The 19045-nt window shown below is 43.1% G+C and overlaps 1 protein-coding gene across 1 annotated transcript; it reads right to left on the bottom strand.

The window, feature by feature from the left end:
* Window positions 1-3911: 3911 nt before the first annotated feature.
* On the bottom strand, window positions 3912-7812 carry LOC143103297 (keratin, type I cytoskeletal 13-like). The gene is made up of 7 exons (XM_076267112.1): window positions 7255-7812; window positions 7006-7088; window positions 6437-6593; window positions 5436-5597; window positions 5150-5275; window positions 4471-4775; window positions 3912-4292 (listed from the first exon to the last, which is right to left on the bottom strand). The coding sequence occupies exons 1-7, from the start codon at window positions 7780-7782 to the stop codon at window positions 4166-4168; spliced, it is 1488 nt and encodes a 495-aa protein (XP_076123227.1). The 5' UTR covers window positions 7783-7812; the 3' UTR covers window positions 3912-4165.
* Between the last annotated feature and the right edge of the window lie 11233 nt (window positions 7813-19045).

Here is a 19045-nt window from a genome sequence, read left to right as displayed (position 1 = left end):
ACGTTAGTGCTGCTAATGACTGACGGACTCGACCGACGACCTGACAAAAAAAAAACATAGGCGCCAATCAGAGCTAAGGCGAGGCTACAGATTAGCATTAGGTGTCGCTAAAGAACTCCCATAACTCTCGCTACTTAACAGTAATTGCGCATGACATTAATTAATCCGCACACGAGTTTTATGTATTTTTATACCGTGTATTCTCCATGTAAATTCATGCACCGAACCGTGACGCCCGTACCGTTTCGGTTCAATACGAATACATGAACCGTTACACCCCTAAAGGATATAGGACAGCATTGTAAGATCAATAAAATGGTGAGTTACTTTCTTTGGAGCCATTAGAGGGTTTTAGAGGACAATGAAAACTGGTAAAACAAGACCCAATCTGCAGCAAGATTTGACTAAGCTTTAACTGACATATTTGACATTTAGAGATAATCCCTTCTGAGGGGCAAGAAAGGCTTCGAACTCCCAAGGGCATTTTGGAACTTCATTCAAAACTATAAACCAGTCAAAGAGCAACTCTCCTTGGTGATATATGCTTGACATGCTTCAGCTGGGTCACACACTTGTTTGATCATGATTTAGTCATCTTTTAGTTTAAAATTGCACAAAATCATCAGCCTTTTCTTCTTTTCAATTACAAATGGTTTATTTGTTCACCCTCCACCTCCAAGTGCAGTTTGAGTAAAGTTTTAAGACGGATGCTATAGAATATTTACAGGGTATATGCTATAGAATATTTACATTTAAATCAATTTAGATTTATATTTAGATCGAACCGGCAACACTTTAACGAGTGGGCCACACGCTTGGTAACAAAAACAGCTGAGTTGTTAAACGTTTCAAGAGGATTTATATCTGAAAGAGACATCTGTTATATAACATATACGTTTCCATTATTCTATAAGTTTGTGCTTGTGTTTTTAATCTATGACTGGCAGAATCTTGTATTTGTGATTCTGCATTCTTGACCTTATAACAAGTAGGCCTGACACGAGATGTTACAGGAACAGCTAAAGCAGCGAGAGTAAAGATGGCTTATGTCTTAATAGGACGGTTTTGTTTTTGTGACATTTTAGTGGCCCCGGAAAGCAGTAGGCCTGTTCATTTGTGTGTGAGACAAATGACACGGCATAGGCAGGGGCGTCACTAGACCTTATTCACTGGGGCACGTGCCTTAGTAAAAGTCTCCAGTGCCCCAGTAAAATTCTAGCGCGGCTCTAGCTGGAAACGGCATTCATGAGCGCATCTCCGTGCCTGCTTTAATCATGGCTCGAGTCTGTCACTTACCAGCCAATAATAAAAAAAAACAAGGAATAAAGAAAGGGGCCATAATAGCCAATCAGGAAATAGCACCTCTGTAGCTGGCTAAGATTGAACGCAACAACCAATGAAAATCGTTCACATGATTCTTCCGAGTGTTTCGTTGTACTGCACACACATACACTGTGGATTGTGGAATCACTTTGAGCATAGAGTAAATCGTCCCCTGTTTAATGTTACAACAAATTCACAAATTGTTTGACAGAAAAAATTACAAGTTGATCGCTGTTAGAGAGTGTTAGGGTAACATAACATAACTAGCATCTGTTTTTCAATGCTTAGCGTCATTGTAGCCTAAATTTAGCAACAGTTTACCAGCTTGTGCTCTCTCCCTCACACACACACTCACACCATGCGTAGGCTGCATGCACACATACGGACAATTAATAAGGATTTATACGTATACTGTAGAGACTCCTGTAAAAGTAGCCTATACTGTTTGTGAAGCTGTCCTACTGTAAAACTAAACACAGCCTTCTGACTATTCAGAGATGGACATCAGAAAATTCTTCCTGAACAGAGGGAGAGAGGAACAGTGAGGAGGATGAGGGAGGTATGATAATTTTGCCCACATTAACGGTAACATTAACATTTATGCTGTAATAGCCAGTGCTGTGATTTGATCAATGGTTTAATGGCAAACTTAAATAAGTTTGCTGCATTTGCAAATGTAGCCTATAATAATATACACAGAATCAGAATAGCCATCTGTGTAGATTATTATAGGCTACATTTGCAAATTATCACCAAAAGTCAGTATGAAGGCTTTAGTAGGCTATTTAAGCTACAAAGAACTGCAGTATTGCCAGGATGTATATAGGACCCTTGCCTGGGAGGGAAGTATATCTCACTTTTGACTAAAAATAAGCTTCCCTTGTGTTAGTAGGAAAGCCTATTAAATTAATGCATGTGAGTATAGGCCTACTTATGCCTATGTGTTTGGATGTTGCTGGATAGTGGCTGCTACAACAATTGAGGGAGAGAGTGCTGGAGGAGGAGGAGGAGAAGGTCGAAGAGAGGGAGAAGAGAGGGGAGAAAGAGCACAGGCTGGGCAGTCCAATACCAGGCAGGAGGAGGAGGAGGAGGAGAGACAGGCAAGAAACGGATGAGGACATGATGGGGGCTAGGCGTAAAACTATTCAGAGTATGGAGGAGGATGTCTGTGACCTAGGGGAGATATGTGATGGTCCAAATCAGGCTAGCCATTTATTCATATTGCGCGCACAGTTATTATTATTTTTTTTTAATGTATTGGGAGTTGGGGGCCTGTGCCCCAGCAAAGCTCTAGGTCTAGAATCGCCCCTGGGCATAGGTCACGAGTAATCTGGATCACTGGCAGCTGAAAATTGCCACTCCCTTAAAACTGGTTCTTGTTGCACTAGCTATTCAATCCATGTGGTTGGTTGCCCCAAGGCTTTCTCTGTTAAGGAGATGCTATAAGGATACTTTTGGTTTTAGGGTTTCCAATGTTTATAGAGGCATTGCTCTGACCAAACGGCATATTATAAGATTTCAAAATGTGGATAAAGCCTACTCATCATATAAAAACAAAGATCATGGTACTGAATGTAGCATGACAATTAGAGAATTCCCTCAAATAGCTAAACCTGTGCTATTAAAGAGGTTACAGGCTTACCCTGTAGCCTAATTTCAGTTCAGTGACTATATATTTGTATACTGTACTATATCTGTGATATATATTTTTCTATTGATGGTTATAGATTTTATGTGTGTGAGTATATTTGTTGTGTATGGTTATTCAGATGGTTATAGATTTTATGTGTGTGAGTATATTTGTTGTGTATGGTTATTCATATGCTTGACCTATATGTCAGTTTGAATTATAGAATAGCACACACCTTTGAATTGCAGACAAAATATACAAAATATTCACTAATTCTATCATATATTCAATGTGTCACATACTGATTGAGACTCACTCACTGATTTCTGATACAGTCTCCATTTCCAGGCCAGTGTTTCACCATGATAAGCTGGTTTTGGAGTGGGTCACGGAACAAGTCTCATTTTTGTTGAAGCACTTCCATTGGAATGTCTAAACCAGAGATTCCCAACTGCTTTGGCCCAATTTCAATTCCCAAAATCTCCTGTGGCCCACCCAAACATTTATTTACAATTCTGTAGTCGGAGCACTCGCTGAGAGTTTTGTTCTTCACATGTTCACTGTGATCTTTTTCTACCTGACACAACGACCGCTCCAATAACACACTTTAGTTTAGTATTACCCATAGTCTGTCAACCCCATTGAATATGTTCTGGACCAACATCAAATGAATACCACTTTGATGAATAGGCTTAATATCTCTGGCTATGGTTTGAATTTGAACTACTGTACGTAATCACCTGTAATACCTTGACAGCCCACCAGAGGGCCATGGCCCACAGTTTGGGAAACACTGGTCTAACCCGTTTAGCCTTTAGCCATTCCATCTATCACTAGCTGACTGCTGTCTACAGCATGCACGTCCTACTGATGTCAATAGCCCACTGGTTGACTAATGAAATCACTAATATGTACCATACCTATGCATGAGTTTGAAAGAATTACACACACACACACACACTTTCACTGTACTTTTATGTATGTCCTCTTTATTGTCCAGCATATAATGAGGGAGGCTCTCAGTGCACTGGACTAAAAAAAAGTCACACAGTGGATTCTCCCATCAGACACTTGATTATGGTTGGTACTGACAGAGGTGGGGTCTGGACACGATTAGGCTCTTACTGGGTCTGGACACCCGTGGGCCCCACGCCAGTCAGGCCTGTTTGGGCCCAGAGCCGGCTGCTGTCAGGTGGGCTTGAAGTGGATGGTTTACTTAATGAGATGCCCAGAGGAAGTAGAGGAGGAGGACACCACCTGCCCATCAACCACCTCTTCTACGACGGTGATGACCTTGGTGGTGGTGGTGGTGGAGGTGGTTGACGAGCCTGAGTGAAGGCTGTTGGAAGGGACAAAGAAAAGACATTTCACACTCTCATTCTCATGTCTCATGCCAACTCCTTTTCTTTCACATTGTGCCTTGTCCATCATTCTCTGAACTCATGTTGTGGTTGCGGTTACAGGTTAATTTGCCGATAGCTACATTCATGCTAACCGATTAGCGTATTAGCGATTACCTTGCGTCTCCATTCAAGGTGAAACCTCCGGCCGCGCTGAGCCCTCCGCCCACGCTACTGCTACTGATGGTGAGGCTTGAGCTTGAGCTTGCGCCTCCGTCCAGCAGTCTTCTGTACTCGGCGATCTCCATCTCCAGTCTGGTCTTGATGTCCAGGAGCATGGAGTACTCCTGTCCCTGGCGCTCGAGGTCACCGCGCAGCTGTGTGAGCTGACCCTCCAGGCTGCCCACCTGCATCTGGTAGCCCGAGAGCATGCCAGAGTAACGGGACTGCGTCTCTGATAGTGTTCCCTCCAGCGAAGCTTTCTGCGGGGGCGTGGGAATTATGACAGTTTGAATTAGAGATGTTTTGTTTTGCTTTAGTTACTGTTAAAAGGTGATTCAACAGGGGAAAAGCATATCAAGTGAACACAGGGTTTCCATGACAGAAAAGTAGTAAGGCAAGTTGCCAGAAAAAACAAGGTCAAGAACTACATTGTTTTAAACAGTAGAGTGCGTAGGTGGAAGATCAAGGCGTGGGAAAGGTAGGAAGGAAAACTATGCATAATGGATTATGATGAAATTGCTCCTGATTTTACTGCATGGCCTGACTTGTCATATCCAGTGAAACGGCACGAGACACTGATTGATTGTGTGCAACAGTGCTGTGTTATGGAGCTGACGTGTACAGTATATCTCACCATGCTGAGGAGTGACTGAAGCTCGATTTCCAGGGACTGAACGGAGCTCTTGACGGAGTTGATCTCTGTCCTGCTGGTCTGAAGGACCTCTGTGCTCGTCATGACCTCCTTGTTAATCGTCTCCGACTACAAAACAACAGCAGACAGTGTGTGAGAAAGGACATTTCACAATAGAAGAAAATAGATCACCATTGTGTGTATGTGTGTATGTATGTAAATATGTGTATATATGTATGTGCATGTGTGTGTTTTTTTCTATACGTGTATATCTGTGTATGCCACTCACCTTGGTCTGGAACCAGGACTCAAGGTCCCTCTGGTTCTTGGCTGAGACTGCCTCGTAGTGTTCTCGGATCTCGGCCATGATCTTGGTGAGGTCCTCCTGAGGAGCCGCGTCCACCTCCACGTGAACCTGGCCAGACATCTGAGCACGCAGGGCCACAAGCTCCTACCACAGAAAAATACAGTGACATATTCAGTATACATCCTCTCAAACCCAGACGTAATACAGTGACATATTCAGTATACATCCTCTCAAACCCAGACGTAATACAGTGACATATTCAGTATACATCCTCTCAAACCCAGACGTAATACAGTGACATATTCAGTATACATCCTCTCAAACCCAGACGTAATACAGTGACATATTTAGTGTATGTCCTCTCAATGCCAGACGTAATGTAGGAGGCAGATGGTGCAACATGACAAAAATCACAAAACAATATCAGTGAGTGGGTAGGTAGATATCTACGTGTATCTGTGGTGTGCAAGGCAGTGCACTCAAATCAGTGAGTGGGTAGGTAGATATCTACGTCTATCTAAGTGTATCGGTGGTGTGCAAGGCAGTGCACTCAAATCAGTGAGTGGGTAGGTAGATATCTACGTCTATCTAAGTGTATCGGTGGTGTGCAAGGCAGTGCACTCAAATCAGTGAGTGGGTACTTAGATATCTACGTCTATCTAAGTGTATCTGTGGTGTGCAAGGCAGTGCACTCAAATCAGTGAGTGGGTAGGTAGATATCTACGTCTATCTAAGTGTATCTGTGGTGTGCAAGGCTCCCGTAGAGTGAGACTTGGGGCTTCTGCCTGTTCTCACTCTGCCACCTGCTCTGCACAGCATGTTGGGACAGAGCCGAGCGGAGCAGTTGGAGCTCGGGGGGGGGGGCCTGAGGCGCTAATCACAGCTTGGGCCACTCAAGTCATCCTGATGTCGGCTTGGCTCTTTCTGAAGGAGGCACAAATGAGCAGTGTGTGTTCCTGCCGTGTAATTAGCGTTGTGCTCACCTCCTCGTGGTTCTTCTTGAGGAAGACGAGCTCCTCTTGCAGGCCAGTGATCTGCATGGCCAGGTCAGCCCTGGTCATGTTCAGCTCGTCCAGCACCCTCTTCAGACCAGCAATGTCCGCCTCCACAGACTGACGCATGGTGAGCTCAGTCTCATACCTTACAGATATAGAGGTGGTGTTACGTCTTTTAGTCGTTTATCTAATCCTTAATTGCTGCTGCAATGCACATATTCTATTAAATAACAATCTCCGGGCTAAAATGGTATTGATATCTACCTTGAAATTGAAAATGCTACAGAGGAATCCATTCATGAACGTATTGCCATGTATATTGGTCATGCCATGCATGTACGTACATGTGGAAACTTGCATGCAGACTCTCTCAAACATAGCATACTGTACAATATTTACTGCATTTGGTAACTTAGTGTTCTTACGAGCAATCTATATCATCATGAGTTCATTGCATTTTGTAATTTCCCTATAGCTTATAGCAACAAGCTTTCTATCATTATTTTGGACTAAACCTAGCAAGAGGATTTCTGTTTTTCTCTCTGAGGTAAACCTACTTGACTCTGAAGTCGTCCATGGCAAGGCTGGCATTGTCTATGGCCAGATGCACAGATCCCTTCAGCTGAATGGCCCCCTGGATCTGGAATACATCAGTAACACATCAATCAACACATCATCAATCATAGTGAACTGCCGCTGCACATGGTTAAAAAACACGTTCAGTAGGAGAGCGAGGCACAGAGTGGGTGTAGGCAGTGCACTCTCCTAGTCTCCTGCAGGTAATTATGATGATTAGAGCAGCTCACCTTGGTCTGCAGGTCAGTGATGCTGGCCATGAAGCCACCGTAGTCATGGCCAGCAGGTCCGACCCTACTCTCCAGGAACTGCCTGATCTTCAGCTCCAGCTCGGCGTTGGCCCTCTCCAGGGTCTGCACCTTGGCCAGGTAGGTGGCCAGACGGTCGTTGAGGTTCTGCATGGTGCCCTTCTCGTTGCCAATGACGCTGCCCTCCCCGCCCACGGACATGCTGAATCCACCGCCGCTGGCGCCGCCGCCCGCTCCGAACCCTCCGCCTGCTCCGAACCCGCCGCCCGCTCCGAACCCTCCGCCCGCTCCGAACCCTCCACCGAAGCCGCCCGCCGATCCCAGGCTGGTGGCGCTGGAGATGCGCACCCCGGAACCCCCGGCGCCCCCGTACACGCTGCCGGCCCTCATCATGCGGCCGCCGCCGAGCCCACCGCCCACACCCATGCCTCCACCGGACATGGACATGCGGGACGAGCCCATGGAGAATCCACCTCCCATGGAGGAGCGGCTGGCGAAGACTGTTGCCATGGTAAAGAGAGGCTGGGAGGGTACTCTGGCTCTGATAGGAGAGGACTGAGTGTCGAGCTGGGGCTCCGAGTGGCTTTTTATCCACACTCCCACAACCCCCGAGCCAGACTCAGCCCTGCCCACCTCTCCATCACACTCCCAACATCTGTCGCCACAAGGCACACACACACACACACACACACACACACACACACACACACACACACACACACATACACACACACTACCCCCATCCCCGCTGGGAGTTTTATGTTTTATGCTCTGGCTTGTACACTGCCAAGCTCACAGCATTATTCATGCATGGATATATACCTGCGGGAGAAAGCTAACAGTGAATCTGTGTTATTGAATGAAGGAAGTGACATGAGAGAGAGCCAGAGGCTGTGATCAGACGCTAAGATGGAAAGGAGCTCCGGGGACAGAGAGGCTACTACTCCTGGCAGAGCTTGTGTTTGTTCTCTCATTCTCGCACACAGGAGTCACACACTGAGCTCCAGGGAAAGAGGCTACTACTCCTGGCAGAGCTTGTGTTTGTTCTCTCATTCTCGCACACAGGAGTCACACACATCTTGGGCTCACGCACAACGAAAACATTGAGCGTGTTTGCCTGAGTAGGCTTCTCCAGCTCACACTGCCAGTGGCTGAAAATTCCATGTCGTCAAGTTTGCACAGGTTGAGTACCCCTAAACTACCCATCAACTCTGTTTGAATGTCATCTCTCCTTTCATGGGCACAGACCTCAGCCATTCCCCTCACCTGCTGCTTGCTGTTACATGTTCAGAGCAACACCTCACTCTCCCATCCCACTGACCTTTAAAAATCATACATCCTCAAGACATGAAATCCAGAGGCTTAAGGACCATGCCGCTACATGTGCCCCTCGGCAGTGTCGTTCACCTCAGTGTAGAGAGCTGTGCAGTAAAAGAGACATGGGGCTCTAGTGCAACAGTACTCATACTGTCCTTTCAAATACACACAGTACTCATACTGTCATTTCAAATACACACAGGAGATGTGGTACATTTCTAGTGCTATATGTAGGGGATATTTCACACAGTGGCAAATCAACAACCAAGCCTATATGACATACAATATGACAAGGGGCCGCGGTAGACAGGACAGGAAGACAGGGGATTGAGGAAGAATACAGCATAACATGAGGAGAGGGGAGGAGGAGAATACAGCATAACATGAGGAGAGGGGAGGAGGAGAATACAGCATAACATGAGGAGAGGGGAGGAGAATACAGCATAACATGAGGAGAGGGGAGGAGAAGAATACAGCATAACATGAGGAGAGGGGAGAAGAATACAGCATAACATGAGGAGAGGGGAGGAGAATACTGCATAACATGAGGAGAGGGGAGGAGAATACAGGAGAGGGGAGGAGAATACAGCATAACATGAGGAGAGGGGAGAAGAATACAGCATAACATGAGGAGAGGGGAGGAGAAAAAGCAACTCCCAGACTATGCTCCTGTGGGGAGTACAGTGTGGGAACAGGAAAAAAGCACCTCAGCAACATTAGCATATCGTCAGTACAACTTACAACATGAAAAACACACAACTTGCAACAAGGGAGGGGAGTGGGGGGTGGAGGGAGTCCAGTGCAGGCAAGCAGCCATCCGGTCCTGCAGCCATTTGCGGCACTGGTCACAGACCCGCTTGTCAGACAGTGGGTACAAAGTGACGAAGGCGAGGGATGGGGGGTAGTGGGGGGGGGGGGGGGGCGTTGTGATTACATGTCTGTATATATGTTAGGAGTTCGTATATATATGTATAAGCTCAGTTTATGATCCAAACCAGACAAGTGCAAGGCCTTAATGTGGCCACATAGCCTGGACAAATCCAAACGTATTCACAAAGTGAATAGAGTCTGGTGACTATTGATTGGGAAACGTTTCCAACATTTGCATTGCGACGGGACTTCATTGCTGTGGCCGTTTATCAACTGATCAACAACATATCCAAACAAAACACACACTGTTGATAAGTGCCTCTGTGCTGAGTATTAAAAGTCTGCTACAAGAACAAATGTAATGGCATTTGCATTTTCCTTAATTTTAGTAGGCTTCTTTTTGTATAGTGATACACCAAATCCAAGATTCGGTTTCGTATTTGGCCAGATCTTAAGCTTTTTGATAGGAGCCAAACCTTGTTTTATCAAACTGAATCCTATGCAGCTGACTGTAAATTGTAATAACGTTGCAAGTGATCATGGGAAGGTGTTTACATTTGCGCTGAAAGCATGCGATGGAGTTCAAAATGTGTAAGGAATCTGTTGTTAGTAACAACACAGACAGCAGCCAGGATGCTGCAGCTAGTTGTTCAGCAAGGACATTCACAAATAAAAAATTATGTATCAATCTACTCTAGTTGTTGGTGATGTTTACTACATTTACTGCTTGTTCAAACTCCATACCATCTTCTTCCTTGAACACATCATAAAGGCGATTCTCACTGCTTCAAACAAACAGCAAATGCTTTTAGTACATAAATACACTTGATTGTGTACAAATGTCTGCTGTTTTTTACATTTTCAATTGCTAATGTCATGTTGGTCAAAATGCACTATGGTCCCATGCTGAATAGTCGTACCCCATAAAACAAATTGGCCTTATTTTATCGCTTGAATCATTACATGCAAAAGTGTTGACTAGATTGTCTGTCTAGCATATGTGACTCACCTGACAAACAGGAACGCCAGGGCGTATACAAAAATATTGACTTATACAGTAAATCTGGCTTCCCTCTGGCCAAGGGGTGTTTGACTGTTTGTCATTTTCCCTTTGCACAATGTTGTAAAGCCTTTGTTTTCTTTACAGTAAAACAGTAAAAACTTTGAAACATATCCACTCTCTTGCAATCAACCCTCTCCACAAACAGTTATGTGTAACTTTGGAGTTTTGAAATAGCTGTGCCACATCGAAAATAGTGCTACCCTGTGCACTATTTTGAAAATACATACAGAGTAAACTGTCATATCATAACAAAGCAGTTTGACTATGTTGTTCATACACAATGGTGAAAGGACATGTGAGGACAGTTTCATTGGTATACATACTTGCTTTTTAAACATACTGTAGACTAAGCATTTTGAGCAAGGTACACATTTTAGCAGGTAATACATTGTGGTATTGTTTTGAAAAATGCATTAACTGTTGTGCAAACATTTGAGAAATGCACCAAAGTGACTGAGAAAAACTGTAAATAAAATAAAATAAATAATAATAAATAATAAATAGATAAATAAAACTGTAAATAATGGATTTGGTATTCAGCAGAACCTTAAAAATCAGGACTCAGTGCATCCCTATTTTTGCAAGAGGTAGTTGGTGAATATGGACAAGCCATTGTATACAAACTGATAACATTGGGTAGAATTGTTCAGAGACATGCCTAAGACACGCTTAAGTGCTTAAAAAGGAAATAAGTACGCTCCCCAAGGGGCAGACGCGCTATTTGTGTTTTCAAAGGCTTATAACACCCAGGTCCTTCTTCTTACATGCCTTCAAACCAGCTCATTATCACCCAATTATATTGTCTCTGGTTAAATATCAGCTGCTCTTTACAATAACAGTCATAAATGATACAACTCATTTACCTGCTGCTTGCTTGGAGCTAAACCTGCAGCAGAGGCTTATCTCTCCGACCTTTAAATCGTCATCTCGGGAGACACGGCTCTCTGCTGTTAAATGTGAAGTGATTTGTCAAAAAGGCCTCTCAACCTTGTACTCCTGCACAGGTGGGGGAACCATATCACCTATAATGTTGAAGGGGAGAGATTAATGTGTCCGGTCGTGATAATGATTCTGATTGACATGTGCTGGGGGAAATTAGTTTTATTAGTCAGCCTTCAAGACTATTATGGTTTGCTCAGTCGCTTTGGTGCATTTCTCGAATCATCATTAACGCTTGCAAAACAATTAGTGGAAAGATGGTTGAAATTCACATTCAGTCTTTAACATTTTTGTTGAATTATAACCGGTTCTGAACATCTCTTTAACCAAACTCAACCCCTAACCCAGCAAACCCAACAAACCTCTTTAACAACCCCTAATCCAGGGTTGTAGTGGAGGCTAAACGCAAGTAAAGACAGTTTATCCACCTCTGAAATGTCAGATATAGAGTTTATCCAGCTCTTATTAGAATTTATCCACCTCTCAAAAAAGTTTATTCACCAATTGCAACTTTTAACATTCAAAAATCACATTGAAATATCCACGTTCACAATATGTACACTTATCAACACTCTAGGAACCATTTAATACCTAATACCACTGCTATTGTTATTAACATTGGACAATAACCTCCACCATCATCAAACATGTTCCAAAAGCCTTTTTAAAAAATCTGATACTACATGGTGCAGTCCACCTTACCGTGATCACAGAATTCATAGTTTACCCACCTCTTATTTTACCACAACACCGCTGCCCTAACCTGAATACAATGTTGTTCTCAGAGTGTCAATAGCTTGTTCATGATTTGAGCATCTGTACATAGTCTGTGGAAGACCCGTAAAGTGTGACCTGTTAGCCAGTTAGCCCTTTAGCCCTCTAGACCGTTAGCCAGTTTGCCCTTTTCCTATACATGGATTTCTATGCAACGTCACGAAAACATGCGTGCGCAACTAAGAGGCAGAAAGCACCATAGAACAGCATAGAGCAGTGCTCTCCATGAAAAGAATAAAATGAGTTTTTGTGCTGAAAACTGCACCAATTCAAAATCACAATGTATGACAAAGAATGTTAAATATGTTCAATATCCCTAACGGAAAGCATGTCTTCGCCAAAAATGACAAAATACGATGTTATATTAATAATGCGCGCTCGGGGAGCAGCGAGGGGTTAGGTGCCTTGCTCAAGGGCACTTCAGCCGTGCCTACTGGTCGGGGTTCGAACCGGCAACCCTCCGGTTAGTCCGAAGCGCTAACCAGTAGGCCACGGCTGCCCCCAAACGTTGTGTACGGCCACAAAGCGTCTTCTGCCCCACGGCTGCGCGTGCATCTAGTTTTGTATACCCGACAGAAAAGACTCTCACGCATGAATTTGCATATAGTGTTGCTGTATGCAAGTCTCACAAAAACGTGTTTTTCTAAAGTGAAAAAATGCACTCTGGTGACAAGTGTGTAGTCAAGACCTGGGTGTGGAGCATATCTGACGCCTTGCCAACTTGGCTCAGTTACACAGTGGATGTTGCAATTGTCGCTGTAGTGTCAGCACATATGCATGCACACACAGTTATGGCATTTCTCAAAACAATTCGTGCAAACTACATGACATAGTGAATTGCCTCCAAAAGCATGTATCTTGCTCAAAATGCTTAGTCTATGTCTCAAAATCAAGTATTTATACCAACGAAACTGTCAGTGCAATCAAAATGGCAACTCTTTATGCCATTGTGTTCTTTCAAGATATTCAAACTGTGTTGTCTTGTTGTCAATATGGCAGTTTACTCTATAACTATTTGATATGAATGTGCAAGACAGCACTATTTTTACTATGTGGCTATTTCAAAACTACAAAGCTACACATTATTATGTGTGGAGGGGGTTGATTGTAAGAGAGTGGATACCAGTTTTTACTGTTGACAGACATTGTGGAGGCATAAAACAGGATTGTGCAAATTAAAATGACAAATATACAGTAAAAAAAACCCTTAGAACTGTGCACCACTCTGTATAAATCCTGATGTTCCTGTCTATCAACTCACATTTATGCTAGACACAGTATGGAAACTAGTTATGACAGCTATCTATTTCAACACTTATGCATGAAATGAGGCCAATTTGTTTTATGGCGTAGGACTATTCAGCATGGAACCAGTATAGGTTTTGACCAACATGACGTTAGCAATTGAAAAAAAAAACAGCAGACATTTGTACAAAATCAGCTCCATACTACAGTAAATAACATGATGTACTAAAGCATTGCTGTTTGTTCAAGATGAGAAGAAATTGCTTTTATGATATGCACAAAGATAAGATGATATGAAGTTTGAACAAGCAGTTTTGAGAATTTTAATTGTGAATGTACCATAGCAACTGAGAAAAATTATAACCCACACACATAATCATTTTAAAAAACCTAAAAGCAGCACTAAACAATATCTGTTCTCAGGGTCCCCCTACAGTTGAAAAGTGCAATAACACATGGACTAATTGTGCGTCTTCGAATCTGAATTCCTGTAGTAGCAGCTCTTTTCCATTTAGATTTTTTTTTGTTTTGTTGGGTGTTCCTACCCAAACAGCATATGGCTTTCTTGCAAGACCTCTTGTGTGGCAGAACCGCGTCCACTCTATCTAGAGTTTATGAGCCATCAAAATGATTTTGGAAACATTATTTTAAGGTAAACAAAAACTCTTTAGGGGTGCTTTTGCTGCAAACATTTACTGCAATTCGAAGTTTAGATTTAGCTTAATGTGATGTTGAATGGTGTCTACTTCTAAATGAATGGTTGCACAAATAGCCCTACTAAAGCAAGCAAGCTACTGCAGAAAATGTGGAAATCATTTGTGTATGAGCGATATGAAGCCCAGTGAGTGCATGGGAATGCTTTTAAAATCTGCTGTCAGTGCAACTTACATAACACCTTACATGTAACCCTACTTATAAATCAGAATGGATTCCTGACAAACCTGAGGGTGTACAAGCCTGGGCGAACTGCCATGTGTTCAGCTAAAGGTCATGTGTCATTGTCTCACCAAACACTGGGTGGTCATGAGCTCCCTGGTAACCAAGACAGGATTAGGACAAATCCTCTTCCAGATGTATTTGCTACAGAACATTGAGTCTCAAAGGATCAAGAACTCGTTTCATTGAGTTAGACTTGTGGAAACAAGGCATTGCATGCAAAATTTGTTTCATAAACATATTTTAAAGTGAAAGATCACAGTGTGCTGCATAGTCCAACAGTTACCACTTGATCTTAATGAGTATCTGGTGCATGCTGATTACTATGCCATAGCAGTGTGTGCATCCCATGCATCTCCTCAATGGGGGCCTGAATGTTGTAATCAAGCTGTGTGTGTGTGTATGTGTGTGTGTGTGTGTGTGTGTGTGTGTGTGTGTGTGTGTGTGTGTGTGTGTGTGTGTGTGTGCGTGTGCGTGTATGTGTGTGCCTTCAAAGGTTCAATACAAGGTAAAGTGTTACCATATCTCAGGCATCATGGCACGATGATCTGGATTCCGATCAAGATAACTTTTTTCACTTTCTTTACTTACCAATCGTTGGGGTGAGAGTTGATGAGAGTCAATGTTGTGTTGTTATTGTTGTTATTACTAATGGCTCATTGCACACATTGCACGCAACATCATGACTACTGTAGTAGGTGCAGAGGAGTGCCACAAGGTGGCGATATAGGTCTTTTCAGTATTTCTTTTGACATAGTGAGCGCCATTGTAAAAACATCCATATTACCATATTTTTGTCTAACCAACTACACACTGTTGGGCACAATGGAAAGCACTCTCATCTGTAGTATGCTTTGCCATAATACTAAAATAGTTCAAATTGTAGAAAATTCTTCAGTTTGTTCACATGCACAAAAATATTATTTTTTATTTTTCACCAAACAAGTCAGTGCAACATATGCACATATATTGGCCAATTAGCTCATGTACTTTTGAATGTCATTTTGAATGGCAATGTTTTAAAATGGCAAACGTGACTTTATGCCAGATTGTTGTGTCTTATGCAGAGATCTGTGTTCAGTGCATTTAAAAAGTGGCATTTTGAATTGCAAAATGTGTGTAATGCAGAAAATGGGCTTTGACTTTTGGAGACTTTTGAAGAGGTTTTGCTCTCTGTGTGTCAGTTTAAATAATTGTGCTATGCCTGTCATTTTAGTTTGTTAGCAATTGCAAAAAAACTGTAAGAAAAGGCTTTTACATCATTGTGCAAAGAAAAAAAATTGGAGGGGGGTTGTGGATGTGTAATATATTTAAGCAAATATTTCTATACATCTTGACATTCCAGTCAGGTCACATGCTAGACAGTATATATGCTAGCTAGACAGACTATGAGAACAAGTTATGACTGCTAGTTCAGCAATTTTGCATGCAATGACTCAAGCCATAAAATAAGGCCTATTTGTTTTATGGAGTAGAATATGACATTAGCAATTGAAAATGTAAAAAACAGCAGACATTTGAACACAATCAAGTGCATGGATGTACGAAAGTATTTGCTGTTTGTTCGAAGCAATGATAATTGTGTTTATGATGTGCAAAAGTGAGAAGATGATATGGACCTTGAACTAGTCATTTTGAGAATTCCAGTGTTCTATTGTACCATCATCTGAAGTAATTACAGCAGATGACCACAGAGTGGCGATGTGGATGATTCTCTAAAGTCTTATCAGGAAAAAAAAAACCCTTTGTGATATCTTTACAATCTTTAGGGTTAGGGTTCATGTGTCATGACAGTGTCATGTAACTCTTATGTTGATACTGTCAAGTAAAGTGTTACCCAACATTTATGCATTTAGCAGACACTTTTCCCAAAGCAACTTATGTATATATTGTAAGGACATTGTCACATTGTCCCTGGAGCAACTCAGTGTTAAGTGCTTTGCTGTGGGGCACAATGGTAGAAACCAGGAATTGAACACACAACTTTTCTGGCTAGTGCATGTGAGCCCAGCTCTGTAACCACGGCACCACCACTACCCCCAAACACATTAGAATGAAAGGTGATTCTGTGATTCTAACCCCCTAATACACTTATTGTCCAATTCAGGTATTTGATCCAGCCCTTAACTGTCCTTTGAGTGTGTGTGGTCAGAGACCCCGGTGTCAATAATCTAATGGCAAGCGATTATTGGGGTACAGACTGTACCGCCATTTGATTGACTGTTGAGCTAAAATGTCAACATTTTTGTGCCAGAATCACAGACTGCCTGAATTACTGTAATGTATTGTTTGGGCCTATGAGTAACATATGAGTGGTAAGTACAGAATATGAGTAGTAGTGGAGGTGTGCACATCCCCACAGGTGAGGTGCAGGGCAAATGGAACTAGAGCTGCAAATGAATTGAATGCCCGCACTCGTCTAAAACTCCCATATATTAATGTGCTGCAACGTTTCGACCCGACTGGGTCTTCCTCAGGCAAAAAAAACAGCAGAGTGCGGGCATTCCATTCATTTGCAAGTACAGAATATGGCCACTAGGTGGCAATGTGGGTCTGTTTTCAAAGTTTTTCCAGGTGTTTCCAGGGTGACTAATCTGTGCAAACGCTACAACCATTTTGTTCTTTTAAGGTTTTAGGTAAATTAACACTGGAACTGTTAAGAGCACAGTAACCATGCCTCAGATTTGTTGTTGAGGATTATATCAGTTTAGTGAATGGATAAATGGCACATCATGCATAAGCTACGGTAGCATTTAGGGCATGGGCAAAGGCACAGACACAGGCAGGAAGACCCAGAAATGGGCTTATGGAGTATAGTATAGCAGCATAATGGAGTATAGCAGCGTAATGGAGTATAGCAGCATAGTGGAGTATAGCAGCGTAATGGAGTATAGCAGCGTAGTGGAGTATAGCAGCGTAGTGGAGTATAGCAGCCAGAGTTTCCGCTAGAAAAAAATGGTGCCGGTGTTCCAGTTTAGATGGTGAGCAGGTTAACTTGTGATATTTGCATAAAATCCGTGAATATTCAACAAGATCCTGCCTACTTGTTAACAACACTTTGCTCTGCTTCCGCCCTTCCAGTGCTGGAGATTCACAATTTCACAAGCCTGCAGTGCACGACAGAATATGAAGCAAAATCTTGCCGAAAACATGCGGGAATCGCTATGTAGCCTATAATGCATGTCTGCTTAAGCATCCACACAAAATGTTGTGCAAACAGGAAATGTGTCAAAGTAAATCAGCGAAGGTTTTGTTGGGTTTCGAACATGAGTCTCACTGAGGCAAAATGTTCTAAGCAGTAAGTACTATCACCACTACGCCACAGAGAGCAACACTTGTTATTAGTCTATTAGACTAGTCTACTAGCTTACTAGCTATCCTGATGTCCATGTTAACTGGTGATAGCCTATAACATGTAGCCTGGCCCTTACCGCCTGTGACTACGAATTCTCTTCGTCATACAGTCTGGAACAAAGTAATAAGAATCCGTCTCCGTAATGGGCGAATGCTTATTTCGAGGTTTAAAATCATTGGAGTTCCCTTAACCAATCAGCAACGTTTGGTAATGACGTATGCTGTGCGCCGGAGTTCAGGCTATTACACTTACCACTTCCGCTTCAGGCTCTTACGCTTCCCACTTCTGCTCTCAGTAGTAAACAGACCGCTGGCTAGTATGTAGGCTACCTGACCGCCAGGGCAGTCTCTTCGTAGTGGATATATCCCTAACTTGCGCCAGCCACAGACCGAGAGTTGTATACCAAAAGCGTCATGTCACCGACATTATATCAGCTCTTGTCACACGCCAGTTTTCCTCTTATCTCTTCTCGCCGCTTATCAGACGATTGTTGTTCTACGCAGCCCGGTGACTTCGTCGGAGCTACGGAGCTTTTACTTCGTCCTACACGGGCTGTTCAGACTACACTCTTGGATAAGTTGGATTGTACTGATGACCTACGTGTTATTTAACCTGGAGCTTGCTCAGTTAAACTAACAGTTGTTCGGCATAAAACAACGCAGCCTCACCTTGAGCCATGCTCCGTGACTGGCTAACGTTACTGTCCACAAGCACGGTAGCCTCGCCTGGAGCCCAGCTCAGCCACAGGCCTCTGTCAAACACAAACACGGAGTGGTTTACCTTGAGCCCAGCTCGGTAACCGCTAGTCCCAGTCAAGCACAATCACAGCAGCCTTTCCTTGAGCCCCGCTTGGTAACCGGCTAGCTCAAGTCAAGACATACAGCCTCGCCTTGAGCCCCGCTCGGTAGGCTAGTAGCTAACATTCCATTCCTTAAGTAGGCCGCATTGATTTTGTAAAGGTAATTTGAGAGTAGGGGGGAGAATAACGAGCAGCAAACGTTTATTTGAAAACATGAAAAGTAGTGATGCATGTAGTACACTTGTGCGTTTAGGTTTAGTAATCACCATCTGATAAATCAAACTTTTTTTCCAAAGCCAGTTGGAAGGAGAGTTTTACGACGTCCTTGCCATTTATAAAATTGACAAGACAAGCCTCTTGTTCCTGCTTTAATTGCGTGATGCCCTCGAGAGTTGAGACAACTTCGCGGATAGCTTCTAGCGTCTCTTCCTCCGTCGCCATTGTTGCTATAATGTTGAACTACAAGCTTCGCTGG

The sequence above is a fragment of the Alosa pseudoharengus genome, unplaced genomic scaffold, assembly GCF_046254945.1.
Source record: "Alosa pseudoharengus isolate Yale_2024_CS ecotype anadromous, Long Island Sound unplaced genomic scaffold, YU_APseudo_1.1 YU_APseudo_1.1_scf_4, whole genome shotgun sequence".
Classification (NCBI taxonomy): Eukaryota; Metazoa; Chordata; class Actinopteri; order Clupeiformes; family Clupeidae; genus Alosa; species Alosa pseudoharengus.
Note: the sequence above shows the minus strand (reverse complement) of the source record. Positions and strands in the feature narration are given on the sequence as shown.

Excerpts from the sequence above, each read along its gene's own strand:
- LOC143103297 (XM_076267112.1), bottom strand. The coding sequence starts at position 7,782 with ATGGCAACAGTCTTCGCCAGCCGCTCCTCCATGGGAGGTGGATTCTCC. Across the intron at positions 7,089-7,254 it reads TCACTGACCTGCAGACCAAG|ATCCAGGGGGCCATTCAGCT; the intron begins GTGAGCTGCTCT and ends GATGTATTCCAG. Across the intron at positions 5,598-6,436 it reads TCAAGAAGAACCACGAGGAG|GAGCTTGTGGCCCTGCGTGC; the intron begins GTGAGCACAACG and ends TTTCTGTGGTAG.